The sequence below is a fragment of the Annulohypoxylon maeteangense genome, assembly GCF_022496945.1.
Source record: "Annulohypoxylon maeteangense strain CBS 123835 unplaced genomic scaffold GGS22scaffold_4, whole genome shotgun sequence".
NCBI lineage: Eukaryota > Fungi > Ascomycota > Sordariomycetes > Xylariales > Hypoxylaceae > Annulohypoxylon > Annulohypoxylon maeteangense.
Window position 1 is genome coordinate 1,597,836 of NW_025953251.1, and position 22,669 is coordinate 1,620,504.

Here is a 22,669-nt window from a genome sequence, read left to right on the forward strand (position 1 = left end):
TCGCCTCACGTAGGAATCTGCATCTTCTATAATTCTTCCACAAGCAGATGAATGGCACAGATTTTCTGTGCAACTATGAATCTGAGTCATGGTCTCAAAGTATGGCAAGTATCTAATGCAACTATGACAATTTGCCCTAAGGGTTTTTTGTTATCAACTTAACTGCCTAGATGATTTTTTAATACCACCAATGCGTTATTTAATATGCCACTCACTAACAATGCAGGTGTGAAAGGAAATTTTGGAAGTCATGATTAAAAGAAAACCCCAGGGTGGTAATTTTATCACATGGGATCTGCGGGCTTAGGGCTCCCCGTACGACTACTACCACGAAGATGAGCTAAATCAACAGCGAAGAAACAAGATATTCCTTTAGAAAACAGTCATCTGCATTGAATTACTTCTGGGTAATATGCCAAGATGGCTGTTTCGAAGAGCGTTGTGTTCCAATTTGGGAAGTGCGGCTATTCTACCAATACCCAGCTGTGCGGCCAAAAATTGGCTCACCATGGCCAATGAGCAATTTTTACGGGTTTTGGTTGCTCACGATAGCCTCAGGACCGGGGAGGGACTGGGTTGGAAATTCTGCCGGTTACGGTGTCCGTTGCCCCAAGTTGCCCCAAACCGAGGTGGAGCTAAGCGGCTGGACCCAACTCACCGCAATGCAACGGCAATACACGGTACACGGGGTCACGAATACGTACACCCGGAATATCAGAAGACGATGCACAATTGAATCGAGACAAGTCAAGGCACAGACTTCGGTGACGTTCAACTTATTACCCGGTCATCATTTTTACTATACCTATAGTATAGTACGGTGGTGATCGTCGTGTTTATGATTTCGGAGCATGTTGTATTAGGCCTTTCCCGACTCAATTGGGCATTTCTTGTTGGGGATAAAGCAGATTTGTATGCCGACCGACAAACGGGACAGCACATGATAGGGCTAGGCGGACAATTGTCAACGGATCAGCAACACCAGCCATACTCCGGTCATGATGCTGCCTCAATCTCCAAACATTGCCTACATATACTAGGTCATATCCATATGTAGGTGGTCGTTGGGGTACATTGGGGTTATGTTATGGCACTGATAGTTAGGTAATGCAAGGGGTCGTTGACGATAAGGCTGGGGGTGATGGTCTCGTCTTCTAAGCGATTGATGTGTTGTGTTAGGTACTAGGTGAAGGATTATGGTATACGGTATATGGTATGGTATATGGCATTATGGTATTATGATATTATGACATGGACATATGAGAAGGTGAGGTTAGGACAAGTGACATTGGTGACGTTGGTGACGGTGACAAAGGGTTGGGTCTTGGCCATGACGATTTCGGAGATGGATGATGTAGGTAAGTTCTAGGTCGTAAGGACCACGGGAATGAGAATGGGATGTATCCATTGGGATGTAAAGGGGATGTAAAGGGAGGTTGGATAGGGCTAGCTACCTTACTACTTACTACCTCGATACCTACCAAGCTACCTAGTATCCAGTGACCACAGTGACCGAGCTTCCTCCTTACAATACAAGTACATCCATACTTAGGAGTGACTAACCCTGAACCTATCAAATCTTATCCTTCCCTCCCCTGGTTGATGTGCGGCTCAAGCCTAATATGAGTGGAATTTTAGCGTTGTCCCGAATTTCCTGCTGAACATTGGACCTTTGGACCTTAGGACCTTCACTTTCTTCCCAAACCTCCACAACTCTCAACTTCCCACATCCCACCTTTCCTTTTTTAAATTTAATTCCCCATCAACAACTTCACTTTCAGATCGACCAATATCACCAGCACCAACATGGCCGACGACGATTCTAGCGAACTCTCGTCTATATCCGAGCTATCATCTGCTCCTTCTGAATCTGATGAGGAGATTGAAGTTAAGCGCGAAAAGGGAATCCTCAAGTTCTTTCACAAGCTTCCAGCTGGTGCTAAGCCCGCCGAACCTAAGAAGGAGGTATCACCTCCACCGCGCAAGCGATCCCCTTCTCCAGCACACGAATATGTCTTAGCCGATAATACAGACGTGGCGGTACGTGATAACCTCCCATCCGCGCCTAAAAACGCGAAATGTCGCGTCGTTTTCCCATTTTCCCATCAGCTAATTCGCATCTAGTTCATTGTAATGTTCCGTGCACGATTTAACGATGCCCTACCGAAGTCCCTTGCCAACTTTGGCCCCCAAGAAGTCGAACGAGACGTAACCGAAGCTATTCCCGGCGAGCGTATGGAACACTTTTTGTGTGCTGTGTTGGGCTTGTTGTTGAACCGCAAGCAAGATGTCAAGTATGACGCAATACCCCGATCCTACACTATTTTTACAAGTCCTAAAAAATTAACAATTGCTTTTTACAGACCCGGTCACTATAATCGAGCGCTAGAAGATGCCATTCATACGCATAAAAACCAATGGGCGCGAGATTGGGAGGATCAGAGTCCTCTGTCGGGTGGCAAGAGCTTCACCACCATGGATCCCACCGAACGCGTACGTCTAACAACACCTCCCCAATTAAATCTATATATACAAAAACTTAGAAAAGAAGTAATTAATGCTAATTCAATTCCTATTATAGCTTAAATTACTACGAACACTCATCGTGTGGACCCTATCCTCCTCCGAAGTAATCAAGGGCATAATCAACAAATCCTACAAAGCCGGCCGCCACGAAGACGACCTCAACCAGCCCCTCTCCGTACAACCATGGGGTTCTGACAGCGATAAACGCCGTTACTACCTAATCGAGGGTCTAGACGATACCCATTTTCGAGTATACCGCGAGAGCAACCCTCAGGGGTTCAACCGAACATGGTGGAGCGTAGCAGGCGATATCGACGAGCTCAAGGTCCTAGCCGACAAGCTGCAGAACTCCGACGGTGGCCCTAAGGCAAAGAAGCTCGCGCATAAGATGCTAGCAGCCGTCCCGCGCTTCGAGGCCACCGAGGAGAAGCGCAAGCGTCGCGAGTACCGCCTCATGCGCAAGGAGCAGTTCAAGCGCCCCGAGCCCGGCTTCAGCATGTACGAGGGACGGACGCGAGGCAAGAGGATGAAGTACACGTACTCGGACGACGAGGACTTCCTCTCCGATTCCACCGGGTTTCGTCGATCGAGCCGTAACACGCGCAATCCCACACCCGCCGAGCCAGCTGGACCTGTGGTCACCGCGAGCGGACGACAGATCAAAGCTCCGTCGCGCATGACGGTAGACGCATCTAGCAACATCGTCACCGTCAGCCCGACGACGAGCCACGGCGCGAACGGAACGACCGAGTCCAAGGAATCATCCGTCGGACCCTCCGGCCGACCCCGACGATCGGCGGCCGTGAACCACGGTACGAACGGTTGGGCGCCCTCATCGAAGAAGGGCCAGGGATACAAATCGATGGACGACGATATGGAGGACTATGATTCCCAAGAAGAAGACGATGATAGCGAACCCGAGCTCGGCGACGACGAAGAGGACGCTCATCAGCCAGATGATGACGAAGAGGAAGAAGAAGAGGATGACTACGATGAAGACGAGGAGATGGTCGACGACGACCTAGACGACGCGAATAGCAAGAGCAGCATGATGGTCAAACTCAAGCTGCCGCAGAAAAAGCGCAATTCGGGCGACGCCAACGGATCCGCGTTCAACCTCGACGACTACCGTTACAGCAACAAGAAAGACGATTCTAAGAGCAAGTCATCTTCAGCGGCGGAGAGCAGTACCGCCAAAAAAGAACCCACCCCCGAAGAGAAGAGCGAGGAAGTCATCTCAGTCGCCACGACTCGAAAGCAGGAGAAACCGTCCTCTACCGCCGCGACCAACGACCGCCCCAGCCACCGCCCCACGACGCCCGCGCTGAACGCTCTGCAGTCGACGTCCTTGGCTTTTAGGGAAAGCCCGGATAAGGTCCAGCAGACGCTGCCGAAGCACGTCGATGTCGGGGCGGGAGAGTGAACGGGGTTCTTAATAACATACACCTATACAAAGTCTCGAGACAGAGACGCAGGACACCCATGATTTTCCTTGCCTGTGAGAGGGGGAGTCCTAATCCCACAGCCTAGCATGTGAGGGGGTGGAAATCGATACCTACGGTTGCGAGAAGGATCGCGTTGTTCTTAGCTTTTGGTGCGGAACGGACGAAGGACGCGGGTGTCTCGGATTCTAGGGAGGGCTGGTAGTAGGTAGTAGGAGTAGTTGGTGGTTGTGTGAGGAAACATGTGATCACCTAGCTAGATAAATGGATGGATGGATGGATGGATGGACGGGTGAGGAATGGATCCATGTACATATCCTACGTATACACTTACTAGCCAGTCAGTCACCTTCGCATGGCAACGTGCTGCTGCTGCAACGATCTAAACAGATGGATGGACTTGGGTTGTGCTGCTATAATAGTACAGATAGAACCAAATAGGGCACGTAGCCTTTTCAAAGTCCAATTTCAACCCGTATTGCCCCCCTCTACCATTCCCCATTCCCCGAGTTTTCAAGACGGTAACTGTAACGTGGTGTATGCCTGTGTATGCGTGCTCTCCCCCCTTAATCTCTTAGGTAACTAGTCCCAGTGCCAATACCCTTCCACCCACTCGCCCACCCCCGACATATCCTCGCCGCCTCCCTCTCATACCTCTCGAGGAACCGGACGACGGCATCGAACGAAAACGAGCAGGGCTGGAAGAAAACACACACATTCATATAAACACACGTTCTCTCTCTTCCCAAACGAAACAACAGAACGGGGGGTATATATTCATTTTTCTTTCTTTCTTTCTTCATTTGTGTTGTGGAAAAGGGGTTCACCACCTCACCTTCTCCTGTATAGTCTGAAACTGCGTCAACTGCCTCTGCCCCAGCCGCTGTGACGATTTCCCCGCCGCGGGGGGTAAAGGCCACTTATTAACGCCGTACCACCAGCGGCGCAAGCGCGCACCGGTCGAGTTCCCGCTGATGCGCGCGTTCTTGTTCCAGTGGTGCCAGCCGCAGATCGCGAGGTTATACAGGACGCCTTGCGCGAACGGCATCATCATCTGAATCAAATTCCTCGTTTATTAGTCCCCGAACCAACATATATAGAATGAGAGAGAAGGGAGAACAACAAACCTGATCCCGCACCGTAATCCAGCCAACCCGCCACCAACTCTCCGCCTTCGAAATACTATGCAAATAGCTCTGCTCGAACCTCAAATCCGGCATCGGGGGAAAACTGCGCGTTCTCGGCCGGGGCCTCAGGACACTAATCGGGATATCCTCATCATCCTCCTCTTCCTCCTCCTCGTCGCCGTAATCTATATCATCGTCCAACCCATCAATCGACCCATACCTCCGTCTATGCGAGCGCGAGTGCGAGTGAGCGTGCGTCTGTCGGGCCAAGCGCACAGGCGTCCGTTCCGACATCGAGGACGAGGGGTTGAGGTCGTGGCGCGGGGAGGGTGCGCGTTGGATGTGCGCTGTTTGGATTGTTTCTGCGATCTGGGTTGGGATGCTGTCCGCCATGGCCAAGGTTGGTGGTGGTGGCAGATATCGGATTTGGGTCTGTGTGCTGTGTCTGAGCTGTGGTAGGTTGAGAAATGACGTTTCCGTGCAGGTGGCGGGCAACTGATAAGCTATCCCGGTCCGGGTTGTGGTAATCGCTTATCCGGGATGTGGGGGCACATAGCTGTATTGTACTGAACAGTGCCCCCCCTTTAAACTTCTGGAATTGTCCCCTTTCAATATCCCATAGTGTTTTTTCAAGAAATTTTTTTTAAAAAAATCCGAAGTTATAATGTTTTAGTTTAGCAATATTTCACTTAGCCTGGCATATTTCAATGATGCTTTCTATTCTCTACCTAACCTTCCTATACACGGCATCTTGACTCAGCCCACCGCCAATATTAAACGAAAGTCAACTAATTCCAACAAGTCGCCCACCAATAGAAACAGCACCTCTGAGACACACTAATGTACCAACCCGTGAAAGCAGCCAGCCTCTTTCTCGCCACTTAGCCAATGAGCCCCATCCGCGAGGCCATGGTCATATCGTAATCCTCCGTCGACATCGACTGGTCCGTCCATGACATCTGCGAGTCGTCCATTTCCGGGTCTGGATACTTCAACGGGTTGGCCTCGACAATAATGGGCGAATCCGAGTCCGGCTCTAGTATACTGCAATCGATCATGTCGTCTGAGTCCTCGGTGCTAAAGTTGCATGAGAGGGACGGGGAAATTTCAATAGTTTCCTCGGATCCGGAGTCCGCCACCGTGTCAAAAGTGAGTTCCAATGTCCCCTGGTCCTCTGTTTCTTCCTCCACGACAGATAAGCTACGACAAAACAGCGTAGACTCCCAGTTATCTAACGCCTCCTGCATGGTGAACATGATGCTGCCCGGAATGAGAGCGGTATTTCTCGGTAGTCTAAAATCCGCCGGGAAGAGCTGAATGGTACGGGTCAGGTTCGTGTACGCAGCGAATGGGGCGTAAAATGGCTTGTAGCGGGTACAGATAGCCACAAGAGCCGATTTTAGATCGGGGTAAGTTTTCTTCGGCCATGGTTTGGCGTGGTCGGTCTCATCAGGGACAAAGACATATACCTTCTTGCTTAGACGCTGGTACCTTTCTTCTTCCGTTTCGGTTGGTATAGGAACCTGTCTAACACCCTCTCGTGTATCAACCGTCATCTCTAAAATATAATCAAGCCAGGCTACGGGAACCTTTGATGCCCCAGGCTTGTTGCTTGTATTGTCTTTGCTTTTGTCGGAGCCACTTGAATAACCCGAGTCATCACTTGAAGCTTTTGGTTGAATACGTTGTTCGGCCTTTGATCTAGCTATTCTTTTGGATAATGTTGGATTGGGACACTTGAGCCGGATCGGAAATCGCCCTATAATGGGAGATAATTGTTCACTTATCGGCTCGGTATGCTCCGTCATAATATTATCTTCTCCTATAATTAGCATGATGACAGCTGCGGGATTTTATATGAATAAAAAAGAGGTGTATATATCTAGTTCGAGGCAAAATGAAACGCCTGATTAACCAAATAACGGGATGAATGAAAGGCTCACTGACCTGGATAGTCTGTGGCAATTGGGCGGTCAAGAGCATCGAATATACTCATACTAAACAGTGAGTTTGGAGATTGGATGTCGGAGGAGACCCTCCCAGCTCTTGCCTTTGAGATCATCTCGTCAAGACGGGGAAGACGAGGGATGGAGTTACCACCAGATGATGCGTCAGACAATTGTCCAAGGCCACGGAAATTTGAACGATTTGATTTACCGCCTGCATACCTTCCAACGCTTCTCGAGAAATCGCAATATGGAAGTCTTTCCGCGTCATGTTCTTCGTCTTGGGATGGCCGGGAGCCCAAAGAAGTACGGAGGCCCCTGAGTGAAGACGACATGGAGCCGAAACTCTTCCGTACGACAGAAGGTCGGTTCTCATCTTCGATGGAAGAATCTAGAGAGAAGCGGTCTCTTAGAGACGATGAGAGAGAGCTGATGCTCTTTCGGATCAAGGAAGGCCGTTGCTCATGATCATTGTCGATGATCGTGCTACATTTCAGTGGCTGCGGTGACTGCCATGTTGGAAACGATCGTTTACGGTTGAGACTCTGCACAAAGCGTTGTCGTAGGGAGTTCCGACTGTTTCTCATTTCTTCCATTAATCCGTGGCGATCACTCATCGACATCGAACTCGTCGGGTCCGCGAACAACCCCATACCTAAACCATTTGCCCCAGGAGAAGGAGTAGCATGATTTCCCATTCTTTCTCGAAGACCAGCCATAAGATGAGTTACAGCTGGTAATTAGGAATATTGGATACCAAGAAAGAACGAGACTATATGTAAATAGCAACTGGGAAAGCAAGTAATAATAGAAACTAAGCTTCCAAGCATGAGTTGGTAGTTTCTGGGTGTCCAAGAATGTATAGCGACATACCAATGGCTTCCAGAATGAATATCAACAAGTGAGACGAAGATAAATCGAAGGAAGATGATTCACAAGTTGGATAGCGAGAAAAACACACACTGTAAGTTCCACGTTGTTAATGACCTTGTAACTACCCTCTGCTCTTTTTAGCTTTTAGGAGTGGTTTCCTCTTATAGGATGTATTCTACTAGATATTTTTAGATGGCAGTGACAGCTGTGCACATCTATCGACTGGGCCTTTCCTGCCATGATTCTTGTTTGACTAGGTAGGTGCCAACCTCTAGTACATATATATACCTAGTATAAGTAGACAGCTTCTAAATATAAAGTGTACACGTTTTTATAAGAAATCACAACGTGAATCAATCACTCTTCTGTCGCTATATTCAGAGGTCAATTGAGAAGAATTATATATGTTCTTGATATATTGATTTGATGGGTATTTCAAGCCTTATGTATCACTTATATTGATATTGTACAGAGCATTCAATCAGCCACGAACTCGGAGTTGTTTTCGTCCATCTAGTCCACGTCTCTTTACATCTCGTTTCTCTCGAAATTCGGGTGAATAATAGTTGAAGTCCTCTTCGTCATCTGCTTCATCCTCTTCATTGTCGATGTCTTCCTTTTTGAAGTTGGGGTCGATTTCAGCCATTTGTTCGAAATGGTGGACAACGATCCTGTTGAGGTTATTTCGCTTCGATTTCAGCTGTTCCGCGGTTTCCGAAGTTACTATCTCGGTAGATATTATCCTGTCGGCGGCAGCAATCATCTTCCGCGAAAGTGCAACAAGCTCTCGTTTCACATTCGCCTCCGGTCCGTTGTTTGCAAACTCCCTCGAAACTGCTATATATGGTCTCCAAAGATTTTCCAAAGCCTCAGCAATCTGTTGGCCCCATGCAATCATACCGGCCTTCGGGTCACCCTTTGACTGATCTAAGTGGTACCGCTTGTTGGCGTAAGCCACCCGTAGGTATATGCGCATAGTCTGCATGTCAGGAATTGCCGTTTTTTCTTGCATGATCTCTAGCACATCGGTAGCATTGCGGAAAGAGTTGCGGTTTAGATTGTCTCGCAGACAAGTGCTCATAGCCGTCCGGAAAGTTTTCGGGACTGTCATCCTAGGCGGCATCTCTCGCAAATACGAAACTGTCTTGCCGCTATTCTTCCCGCGTCTCAAAGCTACGAATAGTAAATGCCAGTTATTAGGATCAGGAACGACATGATGCTTCTTAGTGAATATTTCCCAGTAACGGTGCGACTTGCTTGTTGACCCGGTTTTCTCGAGAGCGGAAAGAATCAAAGCAAGGGAGTTGTTTCCCGGGAGCGCATGGCTCGTTGTAGGAGCTCCGGGAGCCCTAGTCCTACGACCACTGATCATGGCAGGTCGTTTTAAATCGGTATCGGTACCGTTGGGGTTGTCTTCCTCTTTGGGCGGCCCAGAAATTGGAACCCCATCTTCTTGTGGGATCAACATTGTTTGCTCCAGCAATGCCCCTATAGAGTTGGTGTCGTGATAGGTACCTATCAACAGGATCCTTCCCATCGCACAAACCAATTCTTCATCGATAACCATGGTCCCGGCTCTCCATTTCGATATAACTTCTTCCCATACAGCCCTGGCTCGCTGAATCGCTTGCCGTTTTTCCTTCTCGCTCTCATCGGCTTGTCGTTGGCTAACAATGCTGGTCCTAGGTAGAGGCTTACTGACCGATAGTCGTAACGCATTGATAATTGTTGTGTAAGTCAGGCTGTTGGGCGCCCTGATGCCTTCGTTGGCTGTCTGCACAATGCTAAACATCGCCTCCATATCTTCAGACCTGGCACAGACCTGGAGAACAGCGTTCATATGGATAGTGTTCGGTTTTATGCGCTCACTTTTTAACATAATATTGTAGATTCTGAGTGCCTCTGAGACGGCTAGCTTTGGATGAGATGACATAGCGCAGCCTCTGAAGATGATTGTATAAGTCTGAGCGTTCGGTAGTTGGGCGCGTTTTTTCATCTCATTATATAGCTTGAGAGCTGCATGGATTCTATCCCTTTTGAGCTCATAATCGATCAAGTGATTCCAACTGACAGTCACTTTCGTATCTCTACTAGATTTTCTCGTCATTATAACAGCCTCTTCGAAGTTATCCTTGCCCAATGACTTTCTGACTTGATTGGCGATATCTAGCGGATCTTTTAAGTATTGTAAGTGTTTCCGGGCAGCCCATTCTGCTGGTGTTAACCTTCTAGGTCTTTGTGTATTTTCTGTGTCTTCTGTATATTCCGAATCTTCTTCTGCTAGATCATCTAGGGTTATTGTTTCGGTGTTTGATTTTTCATCCCAGGCTGTATCGAATCTTTCGATCCCTGCGGACCGACGGGATGACGCATGTTTCCCAAACGAGTAGGGTCGTGGGCGCGAAGTTGCAAATGTGTTTTCCAGACGAAGAGTATGATTTATGAGAGTAGTAAAAGATTTCCTCATACATGATCTGCAAGTAAACATATTTACTTGCCTCACAAGTTCATAAGAGAACTGAGAGAATTATGTAAAGAGGGTTTGTGTTGTTTGCATTCAATGTTCTATATTCGCAGGAAATTTTCCATCAGTATTAATTCTAAGCTGTCGCATGCGCAAACCTAAGAACCAATTAGATGCGCTACTATCCTTATCGATAAATGGATTTGCTTTTGAAGTTGTGACGCAAGTTGAGTCTTTTTAGGTTAGGTACGTACCTTCTAGCATCCACCCACTCAAAGAGATCATCCAATGAGAAAATGGCAAATCCAATGCAGCCACTTTTGTTAGCGTGACAACTAAGTACCTAGGTACATATCACTCTGACAGGGATTCGCGAAACACGGGTTTGTAGTGATGGCTCGCGCGTCGCGTCACTAAAGTGGAAAGATCCCCTAAAAAGTAGATCCCAGTTTAATTGACACCAATCCAATTGACTTACAAATTACATCTACACAAACAACCCCCCTCATTTTCAATTTGAACAATTTGAATATGAATTATTCTTCGTAATCCATACTCAGAACGTTGTTTAATCTTCTCCAATCAAGATGTCTAAGGCAGCTAGCAGACGGAATAAACTCGCTGAGCTGAAAGCTCTGCGGGCTGCTGGCAAAAAGGCCTACGACACTTATGAGCTCCAAGACGAAGGAGATCTATACGAGGAAGTTGACGAAAACCAATATAAAAAAATTGTCCGTGATCGTCTAAACCAAGATGACTTCGTCGTCGACGACAATGGGGAAGGTTATGCCGACGATGGTCGAGAAGATTGGGACCGAGTACATACTTATGAATCCGAGAGCGAGGACGAAGTGTTACTTGGAGGAAAGCCTCGCAAGTCAGGTATTATATATAGCCCACCCAATTTCTCTTCTTGGGACACCCACTTATAATATTCTAGACAAGAAGAAACGTGACGAAGAAAAGGCAAAGCGAGACGCGAACGATCGTGACATAAGCGAGTTCTTTAGGAAAGGCCAAGGTGCTGCTCAACCGAAGCCAAAGGTATATATACATGGTCATATTATTAAGCTATCACATTCTCACAAGGCTAATTCTACTGTTAGGTCGTGAAAACCGAAGACGATGAAAGATTCCTGTCGAATCTACTTGGTGACATCGATTCAAACATACCTACCCCTATCCCGCGAGCCCCGAAGCGACACAGATCTCCTGAACGACGTAGAGCCCGTGTTCTGTCGCCTGTCCGAGAGAGTCGCCAACCAGCCACCAAGAAAGCAAGGCTTAGTGAGGAACGAGTATTACCGACACCGCAAGCAGAAGCTGCTCCTATCGACGATGATGACTTCCTCCCGCCCATGGACGACGACGATCTTTCGCTGCCGGTTCCTGATATACTTATGAGCGAAAGTGGTCCGGCCCCCTCATCTCCCACGGCGGCAGCCGTAGCACGCAAGGCTCAAGTTAAGATCGAGCCTGTGGATGAGGATGAAGAGATGATGGAAGTTTCTCATGCTGGAGCAGTCAACGCTGGCAGTGTAAACTTGTCTGCCTCTCGGCCTATCAAGAAGCTAGTCAAACCTGATCCGTACCCTTCTCCCGCCAGCTCGTCTCCAGTCAAAGCCAACGAGGCTGCTGTTGATTCGTCGTCATGGAATGATCTCACAAGTAAACTGAATGTTGTGAGCAGTCCGGTTACCAACAGCAGAGTTGTTGGCAAGGTGGACTACAAGGATGCCATTGAGGAAGACGGCAGTCTCAACATGTTCTGGATAGACTACGTGGAGGTCAATGGCTCGCTTTGTTTGTTTGGTAAGGTGCTAAACAAGAAAACGAACTCCTACGCAAGTTGCTTCGTCAAAGTTGACAACATCTTGAGGAAGCTATACTTTCTGCCTCGCAAGTATCGCCAAAAAGGCGGACAAGATACGAATGAGGAAGTAGAAATGATGGACGTATATGCAGAAGTTGATGAGTTTATGACGAAAATGAAAGTCGACATGCACAAAATAAAGCCTTGTACTAGGAAATATGCTTTCGAGCTCCCTGACATTCCAAAGGAAGGGCAGTATCTAAAGCTTCTATACCCCTATACGAGTGAGTTATCCCTCTTCTCTTATTTTGACACTCAATACTAATTTAGACTAGAGCCTCAAATCCCCTCAGAGAGCAAAGGAGAGACCTTTTCTCACGTGTTCGGTTCCAACACTGCATTATTCGAACAGTTTGTGTTGTGGAAGAACATTATGGGCCCTTGCTGGCTCAAGATAAGAAATGCCGACTTCAGTACTTTGAAGAATGCTTCTTATGCTAAACTCGATGTCCTCATCCATGACCCCGACACTATATCTTCCATGAGCGACACTGATAACTTGGACGCACCCCCTCTCACGCTCATGAGTCTAGCTTTGCGAACCACGTTCAACGCAAAAGACAACAAACAAGAGATTCTTGCGATAAGCGCCCGTATTTATGACAATGTTTTACTCAGCGACACTACACCTGCAGAGAAGCTTTCTTCAAGGACGTTCACGATAATGAGACCGAATGGACCTGCGTTCCCGATAGGCTTCGAGAAGCTGGCTTCAGAACGAAAGAAAGCATTTACCAAATTATTTAAACAAGAGGGAGATATCTTGTCCTTCTTTTTAGCTCAAGTTGACCTTGCTGACCCCGATGTAATTCTTGGACATCAACTCGAAGGTGTTGATTACAGCGTCCTGGTGAATCGACTACACGAGAGAAAGACCCCTCAATGGTCGCGACTTGGGCGATTACGCAGAGCCCAATGGCCAACCTCGATAGGGAAGACAGGCGGCAATGTATTTGCAGAACGTCAGCTCATGGCTGGCCGTCTCTTATGTGACCTTGCCAATGACGCTGGAAAGTCTGTTATGTACAAGTGCCAGTCTTGGAGCTTGACAGAAATGTGCAACATCTACCTCGGCGGAGATACTCGCCGACGAGATTTTGATAATGATGTTGCACTAAAGACATGGGCGACAGAAAAGAAGGGTCTAATGGACTACGTAACACATATGGAAGCGGACACATATTTCGTGGCTGCGTTGGCCTTGGGTACCCAGATGCTACCTTTAACGAAAGTCCTGACAAACTTGGCAGGAAACTCTTGGGCTCGAACGCTGACCGGCACTCGAGCTGAACGAAACGAGTACATTTTACTTCACGAGTTCCATCGCAACAAGTATATCTGCCCCGACAAGCAATTTTTCAAAGGCCGATCCAAGGTTGAGGAGGACAATAACGAGGATACTGCGGAAAGCAAAAAGAAGGATAAATATAAAGGTGGTCTAGTCTTTGAGCCGGAAAGGGGTCTATATGATAAGTTTGTGCTTGTCATGGACTTCAACTCTCTATATCCTTCTATTATTCAGGAGTTCAACATCTGCTTCACCACAGTTGAGCGCAGCTCATTAGTAAGTTGAGTTGAAACTTTTTGATGAAATATTTGTACTAACGCATGAAACAGTCTAATGATGAAGACTCAGTACCAGAGGTTCCGACGCAGCAAGACCAAGGCATATTGCCAAGACTTATCGCCACCCTCGTTAGCCGACGACGAGCAGTCAAGTCGCTCATGAAGGACAAGAGTGCTACACCGGAACAGCTCGCTACATGGGATATCAAACAGCTTGCTTTGAAACTAACAGCCAATTCTATGTACGGATGCTTGGGATACGACAGATCTCGTTTCTACGCCAGACCCCTTGCCGTTCTCACAACCTACAAAGGTCGTGAGATTCTCCGCAGTACCAAAGAACTGGCAGAGTCGAAAGCTCTCCAAGTTATTTACGGTGATACTGATTCCGTCATGATCAACGCCAACGTAGACTCGGTTGCGGACGCACTCAAAGTCGGACAGGATTTCAAAAAGGCCGTCAATGAGCGATATCGCCTATTGGAGATCGATATTGATAACGTCTTCCGACGTATCTTGCTACAAGCCAAGAAGAAGTATGCTGCCATCAACCTTGTGGAAGTACCTGGTGGCAAGTTCGTTGAGAAGATGGAGGTCAAAGGTCTTGATATGAAGCGCAGGGAATACTGTGCCCTATCAAAAGAGATCTCGTCTCGCATCCTTAATGAGATCCTATCTGGTGATGAGACCGAGGTCTCCGTCCAGCGCATACATGAGTATTTGCGCGAGATATCAGGCAAGATGCGAGAACACACAATCCCCGTCCAAAAATACATCATATATACACAACTAGGCAAGGCACCGAAGGAATATCCAAACGCAGATTCTATGCCCCAAGTCCAGGTCGCTCTTCGAGAAATTGCACGAGGCAAGAATGTCCGTCGCGGCGACGTCATATCGTACATCGTCACCGGAGATAGTAGTACAACATCAGAACCCGTCGCCAAGCGGTCATACACACCACAAGATGTGATGAAGACCGACTCCGGCCTTAAGGCAGATATCGAGTGGTATATCGGCAAGCAGATTTTCCCGCCTGTCGAGCGTCTATGCGCCAACATCACCGGAACATCTACCACACAGCTCGCTGAACAACTCGGCCTCGACGTGCGCCGCTATGCGAACAATTCATCTTTCAACCAGTCGAGTTCCACCGATCTCGAGATCCACCCTCTAGAATCACAAATCCCCGACGAGATCCGCTTCCGCGACTGCGCGCGCCTGTCACTGCGCTGCCGCAAATGCAAAGCCTCAGCCCCCTTCGAAGGTCTCCTATCCCTGGAACAACTAGAAACCCGCATCACGCCCCAAGGGATAACATGCCCTTCATGCTCAGCACCAATCCCCAACCTCAGCATCGTAGCACAAGTAGAGCACGCAATCCGTACATCAACGGCAAGGTACTACGAAGGCTGGCTCGTCTGCGACGACTCATCCTGCGGCAACCGCACGCGGCAGATGTCCGTGTACGGCACACGGTGTCTCGGGCCGAACGGCCTCGCATCAGGCTGCCTCGGGCACATGCGCTACGAGTACGGCGAGCGCGACATGTACAACCAACTCGTCTACTTCGCCTCCCTCTTCGACGTCGACAAGGCCCGCGCCAAAGCCGCCTCCGGAACCACCGGTCTCGGCGGGAAAGGGAACGGAGGAAGTCTAGACGCGGAGGAGAAGGCGAGGGTTAATGCGCTGGCGGAACATAACCGGATTAGGTTTACGACGGTTAAGGGCGTGGTGGATAAGTACCTCGATAAGTGCGGCCGCCAGTGGGTTGCGATGGATACGCTGTTTGGGAAGTTGGGGTTCGTGGCTCCGGCTTCTGCTGCGTGATGGGTGGATGAGCTAGAGTGGGTATGTATGTGCCTGGTAATGAGGGGTTGGAAGCGGGATGGGTTGAGTGGGTATTTCAGTTGCGGGATTTTTATCTATCATGGCGATGGGCGTTTCGGATGAGGGTGCGGATGCGGGAGAGTTACACAAGTATATAGGTAGTGGTTGTGGTTGTTGAGTAGGTAGTCTACATACATACATCGTCGAGTAGAGCAAGGCACGGGTTTCGTGCTTTCGTCTAATGAACTTTTTTACGGTTATTTAAATCTCTTTATTCGTGGTTGTGAGTTGTAATCTATTAGTACCTATAGATGGAATACTTGACGTTGGTGTAGATGTTATGAAGGTCTGGGTCGAAAATTTGAGCTAGGCGTTGCGGGTGATGGCACGAAGCCGTGTAAATTGGAACCTTCTCTTACCGTGTGCCATCCATGTTTCATCAGTGGCTAAGATCCCGAGGGGGGCTTGAATGATGGCGGATAGATCGCTATCAGGTTTCACACTGCAGTATAAAATACAGTAATTGCTCACCTCATCACGCACTGGGCGCGGGACGTAGCCGACGTTTCGAATTTTTGAACAGAGCCTTCGTATGAATAACTGTTGGTGATATAGCAGGAAGTAAGTATGTAGTGACAACATGGAAAAAGAAAAGGATAGACGACTAGCCATTCCCGCGAGTTTCTATCCCATATCGTATAGGCAAGAGGCGAGAGACGGCCGTCCCTCAATCAATCAATCAACCCGAGAAGCCAAAATCCATTCTCTACTTTTCATCCCAAACATTCTATACTCAAAACGACATGTCACTACGATAGAAATTGGTTTCTTTGTTAGACGTATCATCTATATTTCGGTTCCAGAAAAAAAATAATGTCTTGATAAATGTGGCAATGGTTATATTAATCTCATGTACAAGTCACAAAGCATAAAGGGGATGCAGTATATATCATATTGACACGTACGGGCGCTGGGTGTCTTACGTAGAAGCGGATATGAAGATGACACGAATGAGTACTTTGTACTCAGAGTGCTTTATTACGCGGATGGGGTTGATTTGGGGGCGAGTGGTAACCCAATATATCATTTAAAGATTGGCTGTCATCTACTTAGATGGAATAATAGAGAGCGAAAGGCCTACATCTCCCCGAAGGTATTTTTATAGCTAAAGCCATCTACACATTAACACAGCCTAAGTTATTTACGAGCACATGCAAATAGTCAAGACGTTTGTTCAATAAATCAATTTTTCTTACTGCCACTGGTTACCGTTCACTTAGGTAAGGATCAAGAGGGATCTGCAAGGGAGAGGACGATGCCAATCCAACCCCATTATGCGTACTTTCACCTCTATCAAGTAGTCCTCTAAGTATGTGTCGTCGTCGCCTACTGTTGGACACCAATCAATAATGACCGATGACCAACTTCCACCACGGTCCTGTTCTCCTTCGGCCGTTCTACATACGGAAGCAATAGCAACGAGGACAACCAGTGGCCAGTCATGACCAAAATCCAAATGCGATCAACACGCAACCAGAGTCCGTTGGTTTCCGCGGTCGTTGTCAGGTTCCGATGCCTGGATCCACGCGCGCGCGCGCAGCCCAAAGCCTGCAATGACCACGTCCTTGAAACCCTACTCCATTTTCCACCCTGCTTCCATGTTCGTATCGATCCCGTCACCTTGGTCCGCCACCCCTGACCAGATTGCGATCGGTGCCATGTTGCTAGAACGTGGCGCAAATTATGAATGAGAATCCTGTCAAACACCCCCCTATGACTGTCTCATGCTGTGGTGGGCAAGAGAAAACGTAATGAAACACAATTTTGGGAAGAGAAAATTCCGGGGGAAATGTTCGTTTTATGGTGACAGGTCGTGGGAGGGTAGGTCTATTGGGCGAGGTATCATAAGAATGAGAAAGGAAACCTGAAACTTTTGAGACACATTTTATAAACCCCCCGTAAATGCAACGCAGTAGTCCTGTGTCCTAGTCTATGCGCGACAATGCAACCGCAAATGCAAGACGTTCCTATTATCATTGAAAACGGTGTTTAGTTGCCACCCTTCTCAGCCGCAGCTGTAGTATCTGGGGCAACTTTGGCAAGAGCAGGAGACGCCGCGGTGGATGGCGGAGACGCCGGATTCTCGGAATCCATGTTCGCAAGTAGGCTGGTCAAGTTAGTATTTGCTAAATAAAAAGGGTATAAGGAGTGGAATATTTACCTAAAGGAGTTGATACTGCTTTGCGTTTCTCTTACGGGAGGAGTACCGGTTCTGGAGGAGGCTCCAGAGTCTTCGGCTCCTCTGCTCAGAGAGCCACCAGGGCCCAGGCGTCGGCCGCTATTGCTTCGAGAATTGAGCATCGACATAGGTCCCAATGTGACGTTCGAGCTCGAAGTACGGTTAGCACCGCCCTTCAAACGACGCAGGTCGTCCATGCCGACTTGGTTCTGGGCTTGCTGGGCATAGCCAGAAAAGTTCCTAGCGTCGCCACGGCCGATCTGTGGACGGCCAGGACCACCTCTCTGATTGGTACGTGCGGCCTCAGCAGCCTTCTGAGCTGCAGCAGCTTCAGCTTCGGCACGAACTTCTTCGAGCGTCTTAGGGCCCTTGTTGGTTTCCTTGGAAATCCAGTTGGCTCTTCTCAGGTCCACAATGTCCATAAGCATGAACTTCAGACGGCTAGGGAGGTCAGGTAGATCGACCATGCCCTGGATTCTAACGAAGTAGACGTCCATCATGGTCCGGCCCTTCTCGGTGCTATCCAAGTTACCTCCGATAGTTCGAAGCAGCTTAGAGAGAGACTCGATCTCGGCCTCGTCGGGAACACCTTGGTAGTCCACCAACTTTCTAACACATTCGTGCATAATACGCTCAGTGAGCATACCAAGCTTGTACAGTTCACCGATGAATTGAACCAATCCGAGCCCACGACGTTTGGCGGCAGCAGCGGCATAGTATTCCTCGGAGAGCATAACAGCTTCCTGAGTCTTGGCTTCCTCCCCTTCCGGTGCGTCTGGGAGGGCCATCTTCCAGCCACGTTCGAACTCTTCTTGGCATCGGTTAAGCAGGTACTTTCGGAATAATGCACCACCGCTAACGACCTGGCCATTCTTGTCCTTTATGTTCTCGTCCCGAATCTCAGAGCTCATCATCTCCAGCATTCTCTTACAAAATTTGGCGTACATAGACGCCCAATGAGCCTCATCGGTGGCCTTCTCGAAAGTAAGCTGGATGACTTGGCGAAGAGTTCTACCGTCAGTCTCGTCCTTGGACTGTGCAGCGATTTGGAGGATCTGGTCCGAAATCCTGTCGAATTTCTCGGGAGCCATCTTGTTCAAAGCGGCCTTCACCTTACGCTGAACCATGGATGGATCAAGTAGGGCGGATGGGGTGGGTGCATTACTTGCGGCGGCCTTGCCAACGCTGCTAGGCTTCCAACCCGTCGATGAAACGTTAAGGGCCTCGATCTTCATACCCTGCGTAAGTGGCATGGTCTTCGCGGCCTGAGCTTCATGCTTAGCATTAAAGGTATTCTGCTTGCTCGCGTTCCGGCGGCTTCCTTGTCGTGGGGAATGCGGCATGCTCATGTTGGAGCTAGACGGAGTTCGGGCCATTTGGCTACCACCAGGGAATACACCTCCTGGTCGGCCAAAGCTGGCCATCGGGTTAATAGGAGTTCGTCCCTTACTATCGCTGCTCATCTCAAATCGTTGGGCAGACGTAGTTCCGGGCGGTAATGTTCGGCCAATGGGAGCGGCGAAGCTTCCAAATCCGGCTATGCCAGGGGCACCTGGTCTAGAGTTCTGTCGGCCAGAAAGGCCGGCAGGAGTTCGAGCGGAGGCAGATCGACCACTCTCGCCATCACCGATGAGAGTCTTGACCTGCTGATGGAAATCAAGAGACGGCTGTTCCGTGAATACTTTCTGGAATTGGAGCAAGAAGGCAGAGTCGTACTTGAATGAAGTGCCTTTTCTCGCGACCGCCGCATTCAACGCCGGGTTTGGTGACTGAATTCCTGGAGGGTACAGATCTGCCTTAATAGAACTAGAACCCAGAAGTCTCGCCGTCTTCAAGGACTGTAAAGCGGCACTGGGTTGAGGAGGCTCAACAGACTTAGTGTTGAGAGGTGCGAGGTTGAGAGCAGCCGGCTTGGGGCCACGTCCACCTTGGGTAGGTTTGCCACTTGCGCTAGAAGAGGGTTTGTCGGTGAGAGACAAATTGGCCAATTTCGAAGTGGTTTCGCTTGCTGAGGGAGCGTCGGTCTTGTCTGTTGACTTGCCGGTTGATTGCTTAATGAGCTCTTGGACTGTTGGCGCCTTAGAACCTTCAGCACGTTTGCGCTCTTTTTCGTCCTCAAGTCGTTCCATCTCTGCCTCGGCTTCGCGGAGTTTGCGGTCGTTATCAGCAGCACTCGCCAATCGAGTCGCCTCTTCAGCCTTCTTCTTGGCGGCCTTTTCAGCCTCGTACTTAACGCGGCGCTCTTCTTCCTCCTTCTCACGTCTCGCGTCTTCCTCCTCCATCTCACGGATGATTCGCTCAAGTTCCTCCTCGTCAGGTTCGTCTGTAGCTTTAGAAGGTTCTTCCTTCTTCTCTTCTTCCTTCGGGGCTGCCTTCGCCGCTTCGCGTTCAGCCTTCTCTTTCTCCTCGGTTTCTTGACGTGCCTTCGCTTCTTCCGCGGCCTTAGCCTCTTCCTGGGCCTTTTGTTCGGCCTTCAATCGCTCCTCTTCTTTAGCCTTCTCGGCGGCAGCCGCCTTGGCGAGTTCTTCCTCCTTTGCTTTATCTGCACTAGCCGCTTGCTTCATCTTCTCCTTAAATTCGTTCCTCACTTCTTCAGCAGTCTTAGAGTTGCTCACGCTATCGGCGCGTGAATGTTGTGCAGGCGTGGCAAGTTTTGGTGTGGTTGCTTTTGGAGGCGGTGTAGGTGTAGAGGCAATAACGGGTGGTGTTTTAGATTGTTGGTTACTTGGCGCGGGCGAGGCTGGTACTTTAAGGCTACTAACATCAACAGTCTCACCCATTGCGTTCTTGATTTTTATGGCCATATTCTTTTTAGGTGGACGGTTAAATTGAGGAGATGCCACGACTGCAGGCTTGATCTGTGCAGGCTGGGGCTGTGGGGTGCCTTGGGCAACAGCTGGCGCCTGGGTTTGGCCGGTGCTTGATGCGGGTCGATGTTCGGTGGATACCTGGGAAGAGTTACGAGACATAGGTTGTCCTCCGGGGGGGTTGTAGGGACCTGCTGTATAGGGCTGTTGATACGCTGGTACAGGTGATTGACCCTGGTTCATAATTGGGTATACTGGATATCCAGGTACATGCATGGCAGGCCGCATGTTAGGGTCAAACTGTTGAGGATAGTATCCCTGCTGACTTGTGGTTAGCAATCGGTCAAAGTTGCCGCTCTCTGGCGACAGATCTATGCGTCCAGTAGAGCTCGGTGAAAACGAAGTGACAATAGGAAAATGCTGCTGCTGCAGAGTAATCGTTGGATTGTCCGTAACGCGTGACGATTCCATTCTATCGAACTGGGCCTGACCACGACGTCGTGAACCATCCATAACAAATCTCTGATCTGGACGCTTACTATAGCGTCTATTTTTGTGACTGAAGTCTTGCTGCTCATTGCTGAAAGAGTCCGTTCGCCGGTGCTGATTCGAGAATTTCTCAGACTCACGCCGGTTTCCCTTTCTCTTGCCAACTTTGAGGTACGACCGGTCATTGTTAAGGGATAATAAGGGAGAAGGGTGTTTTACTTGAGGTACCTGTTGGGGCCCCATGGGCGGGGGTGGATAGTAGAATTGAGGCATGCCAGTAGGGGGCATGTTGGGAGGATGCGGCATCGCTGGTGGAAGTGCAGGACTCCTGTTGTGAGGCGGGGGGGTGCCATACTGCTGCTGGCGTGGATTTCCAAACGCGGGAGGCATACCGCCTCGTCCCGGGTTCTGGGGAGCTCTGTTGTAGTGGTTAGGGGGGTATCCCATCGGTTGATTGTACGTGTTGTTCGAAAATCCTCGGCCACGACCAGCGGACTGGAAGTTGCCTCGCCCCATGTGGGGTGGACCTTGGTTACTCATGTCGCTGACGTTCGAACCGCGTCTCATGTGAGGTGAATGCTGGGAAGCCAAAGAGCTAGGGTCTTGCGACATAGATGTCGTTCGTGTGTGAGGACGCTATACAATCAGTTAGTGGTTTTCCTGTGGTCACCGTCAATACAACAATCACCGATTCTAGTACTTACATCGCTCTCACCACCAAAACTGCCAAAGGTCATACCCTGCTGGGCAGTTCCAGAAGGGGGTCGTCCACCGCTAGCAGAAGGCTGCGGAATAGGAGACGGGGAATTCTGAGGAGAGGTAACACGTGGGTTGCTGTCGGGTATAGGAATGGGAGCAGATCCCAACTTAGGATCACTAGTAGATACAGCCGGCGACTGATATCCAAATTGGATACTAGCTTTGCCTCCTGCGGTACCGCCGTTAGTCGAATAACTGTTAGGTCCGTTCGCGCTCATAGTAACCGAACTCTTTCGGCTGTGGTCGGCCAGTCCGTTCGCATTCAATGTGCCGTGTGCTACAGGAGGAACGTTAGGAATAGCGGGCATAATGTTGGGTCGGCCGTTCATAGGCGAGATCGAAGACGATTTAGCATGGCGCGGTGCAGATGCTGAGGAACCGGGAGCGACAATGGGAGGATTCGAGCCAGTGGCAACCACAGGCGTCGACGTCTTTGCACCGGCAGCAGAAGCGTAAGACGGTGCCGAGGCGGCCGTGTTGCTGTTCGACGCCGGGTTAATAGATTGAGGTGAAGTCATAAGTGACAATCTATTGAAGCTACAAGAGCCGGAGACGTGTGTGTTTCGGGACTGAGTTGTTCTTCTTTTCTTGAAGTCTGCGTCGTAAATTGGAGGTCTTTCTTTCGCACCAAGATGTCAGAAAGAAAGAGATACAATCGCAAAGCAGACGGTCGGGGTTAATCGAATATCAAATCCGAGATTTAGACTGCGATCGATTTCTAGAAGTGA

General features: G+C 49.2%; 6 protein-coding genes across 6 annotated transcripts; 2 read left to right on the forward strand and 4 right to left on the reverse strand.

The window, feature by feature from the left end:
* The first annotated feature begins 1,517 nt into the window (after positions 1 to 1,517).
* On the forward strand, positions 1,518 to 4,091 carry GGS22DRAFT_110808 (uncharacterized protein). The gene is made up of 4 exons (XM_047957942.1): positions 1,518 to 2,040; positions 2,125 to 2,294; positions 2,364 to 2,493; positions 2,582 to 4,091. The coding sequence occupies exons 1-4, from the start codon at positions 1,807 to 1,809 to the stop codon at positions 3,947 to 3,949; spliced, it is 1,902 nt and encodes a 633-aa protein (XP_047821362.1). The 5' UTR covers positions 1,518 to 1,806; the 3' UTR covers positions 3,950 to 4,091.
* Positions 4,092 to 4,672: 581 nt separating this feature from the next.
* GGS22DRAFT_110790 (DUF1770-domain-containing protein) lies at positions 4,673 to 5,589 on the reverse strand. The gene is made up of 2 exons (XM_047957941.1): positions 5,096 to 5,589; positions 4,673 to 5,022 (listed from the first exon to the last, which is right to left on the reverse strand). Exons 1-2 carry the CDS (start codon positions 5,486 to 5,488, stop codon positions 4,792 to 4,794), a joined length of 624 nt encoding a protein of 207 aa, XP_047821363.1. The 5' UTR covers positions 5,489 to 5,589; the 3' UTR covers positions 4,673 to 4,791.
* Positions 5,548 to 6,887, reverse strand: GGS22DRAFT_157400 (uncharacterized protein). Its single transcript, XM_047960497.1, has one exon. It carries the CDS (start codon positions 6,649 to 6,651, stop codon positions 5,977 to 5,979), a length of 675 nt encoding a protein of 224 aa, XP_047821364.1. The 5' UTR covers positions 6,652 to 6,887; the 3' UTR covers positions 5,548 to 5,976.
* A 1,493-nt stretch (positions 6,888 to 8,380) lies between these two features.
* On the reverse strand, positions 8,381 to 10,409 carry GGS22DRAFT_198774 (uncharacterized protein). Its single transcript, XM_047966176.1, has one exon. The coding sequence runs from the start codon at positions 10,400 to 10,402 to the stop codon at positions 8,396 to 8,398; it is 2,007 nt and encodes a 668-aa protein (XP_047821365.1). The 5' UTR covers positions 10,403 to 10,409; the 3' UTR covers positions 8,381 to 8,395.
* Positions 10,410 to 10,838: 429 nt separating this feature from the next.
* On the forward strand, positions 10,839 to 15,894 carry GGS22DRAFT_198780 (uncharacterized protein). Its single transcript, XM_047966177.1, has 5 exons — positions 10,839 to 11,260; positions 11,319 to 11,422; positions 11,485 to 12,475; positions 12,527 to 13,815; positions 13,869 to 15,894. The coding sequence occupies exons 1-5, from the start codon at positions 10,966 to 10,968 to the stop codon at positions 15,645 to 15,647; spliced, it is 4,458 nt and encodes a 1,485-aa protein (XP_047821366.1). The 5' UTR covers positions 10,839 to 10,965; the 3' UTR covers positions 15,648 to 15,894.
* A 1,802-nt stretch (positions 15,895 to 17,696) lies between these two features.
* GGS22DRAFT_186366 (uncharacterized protein) lies at positions 17,697 to 22,459 on the reverse strand (the record flags this gene model as incomplete). The annotated part of the gene is made up of 3 exons (XM_047964443.1): positions 17,697 to 17,814; positions 17,869 to 21,818; positions 21,887 to 22,459. 3 exons carry the CDS (start codon positions 22,457 to 22,459, stop codon positions 17,697 to 17,699), a joined length of 4,641 nt encoding a protein of 1,546 aa, XP_047821367.1.
* Between the last annotated feature and the right edge of the window lie 210 nt (positions 22,460 to 22,669).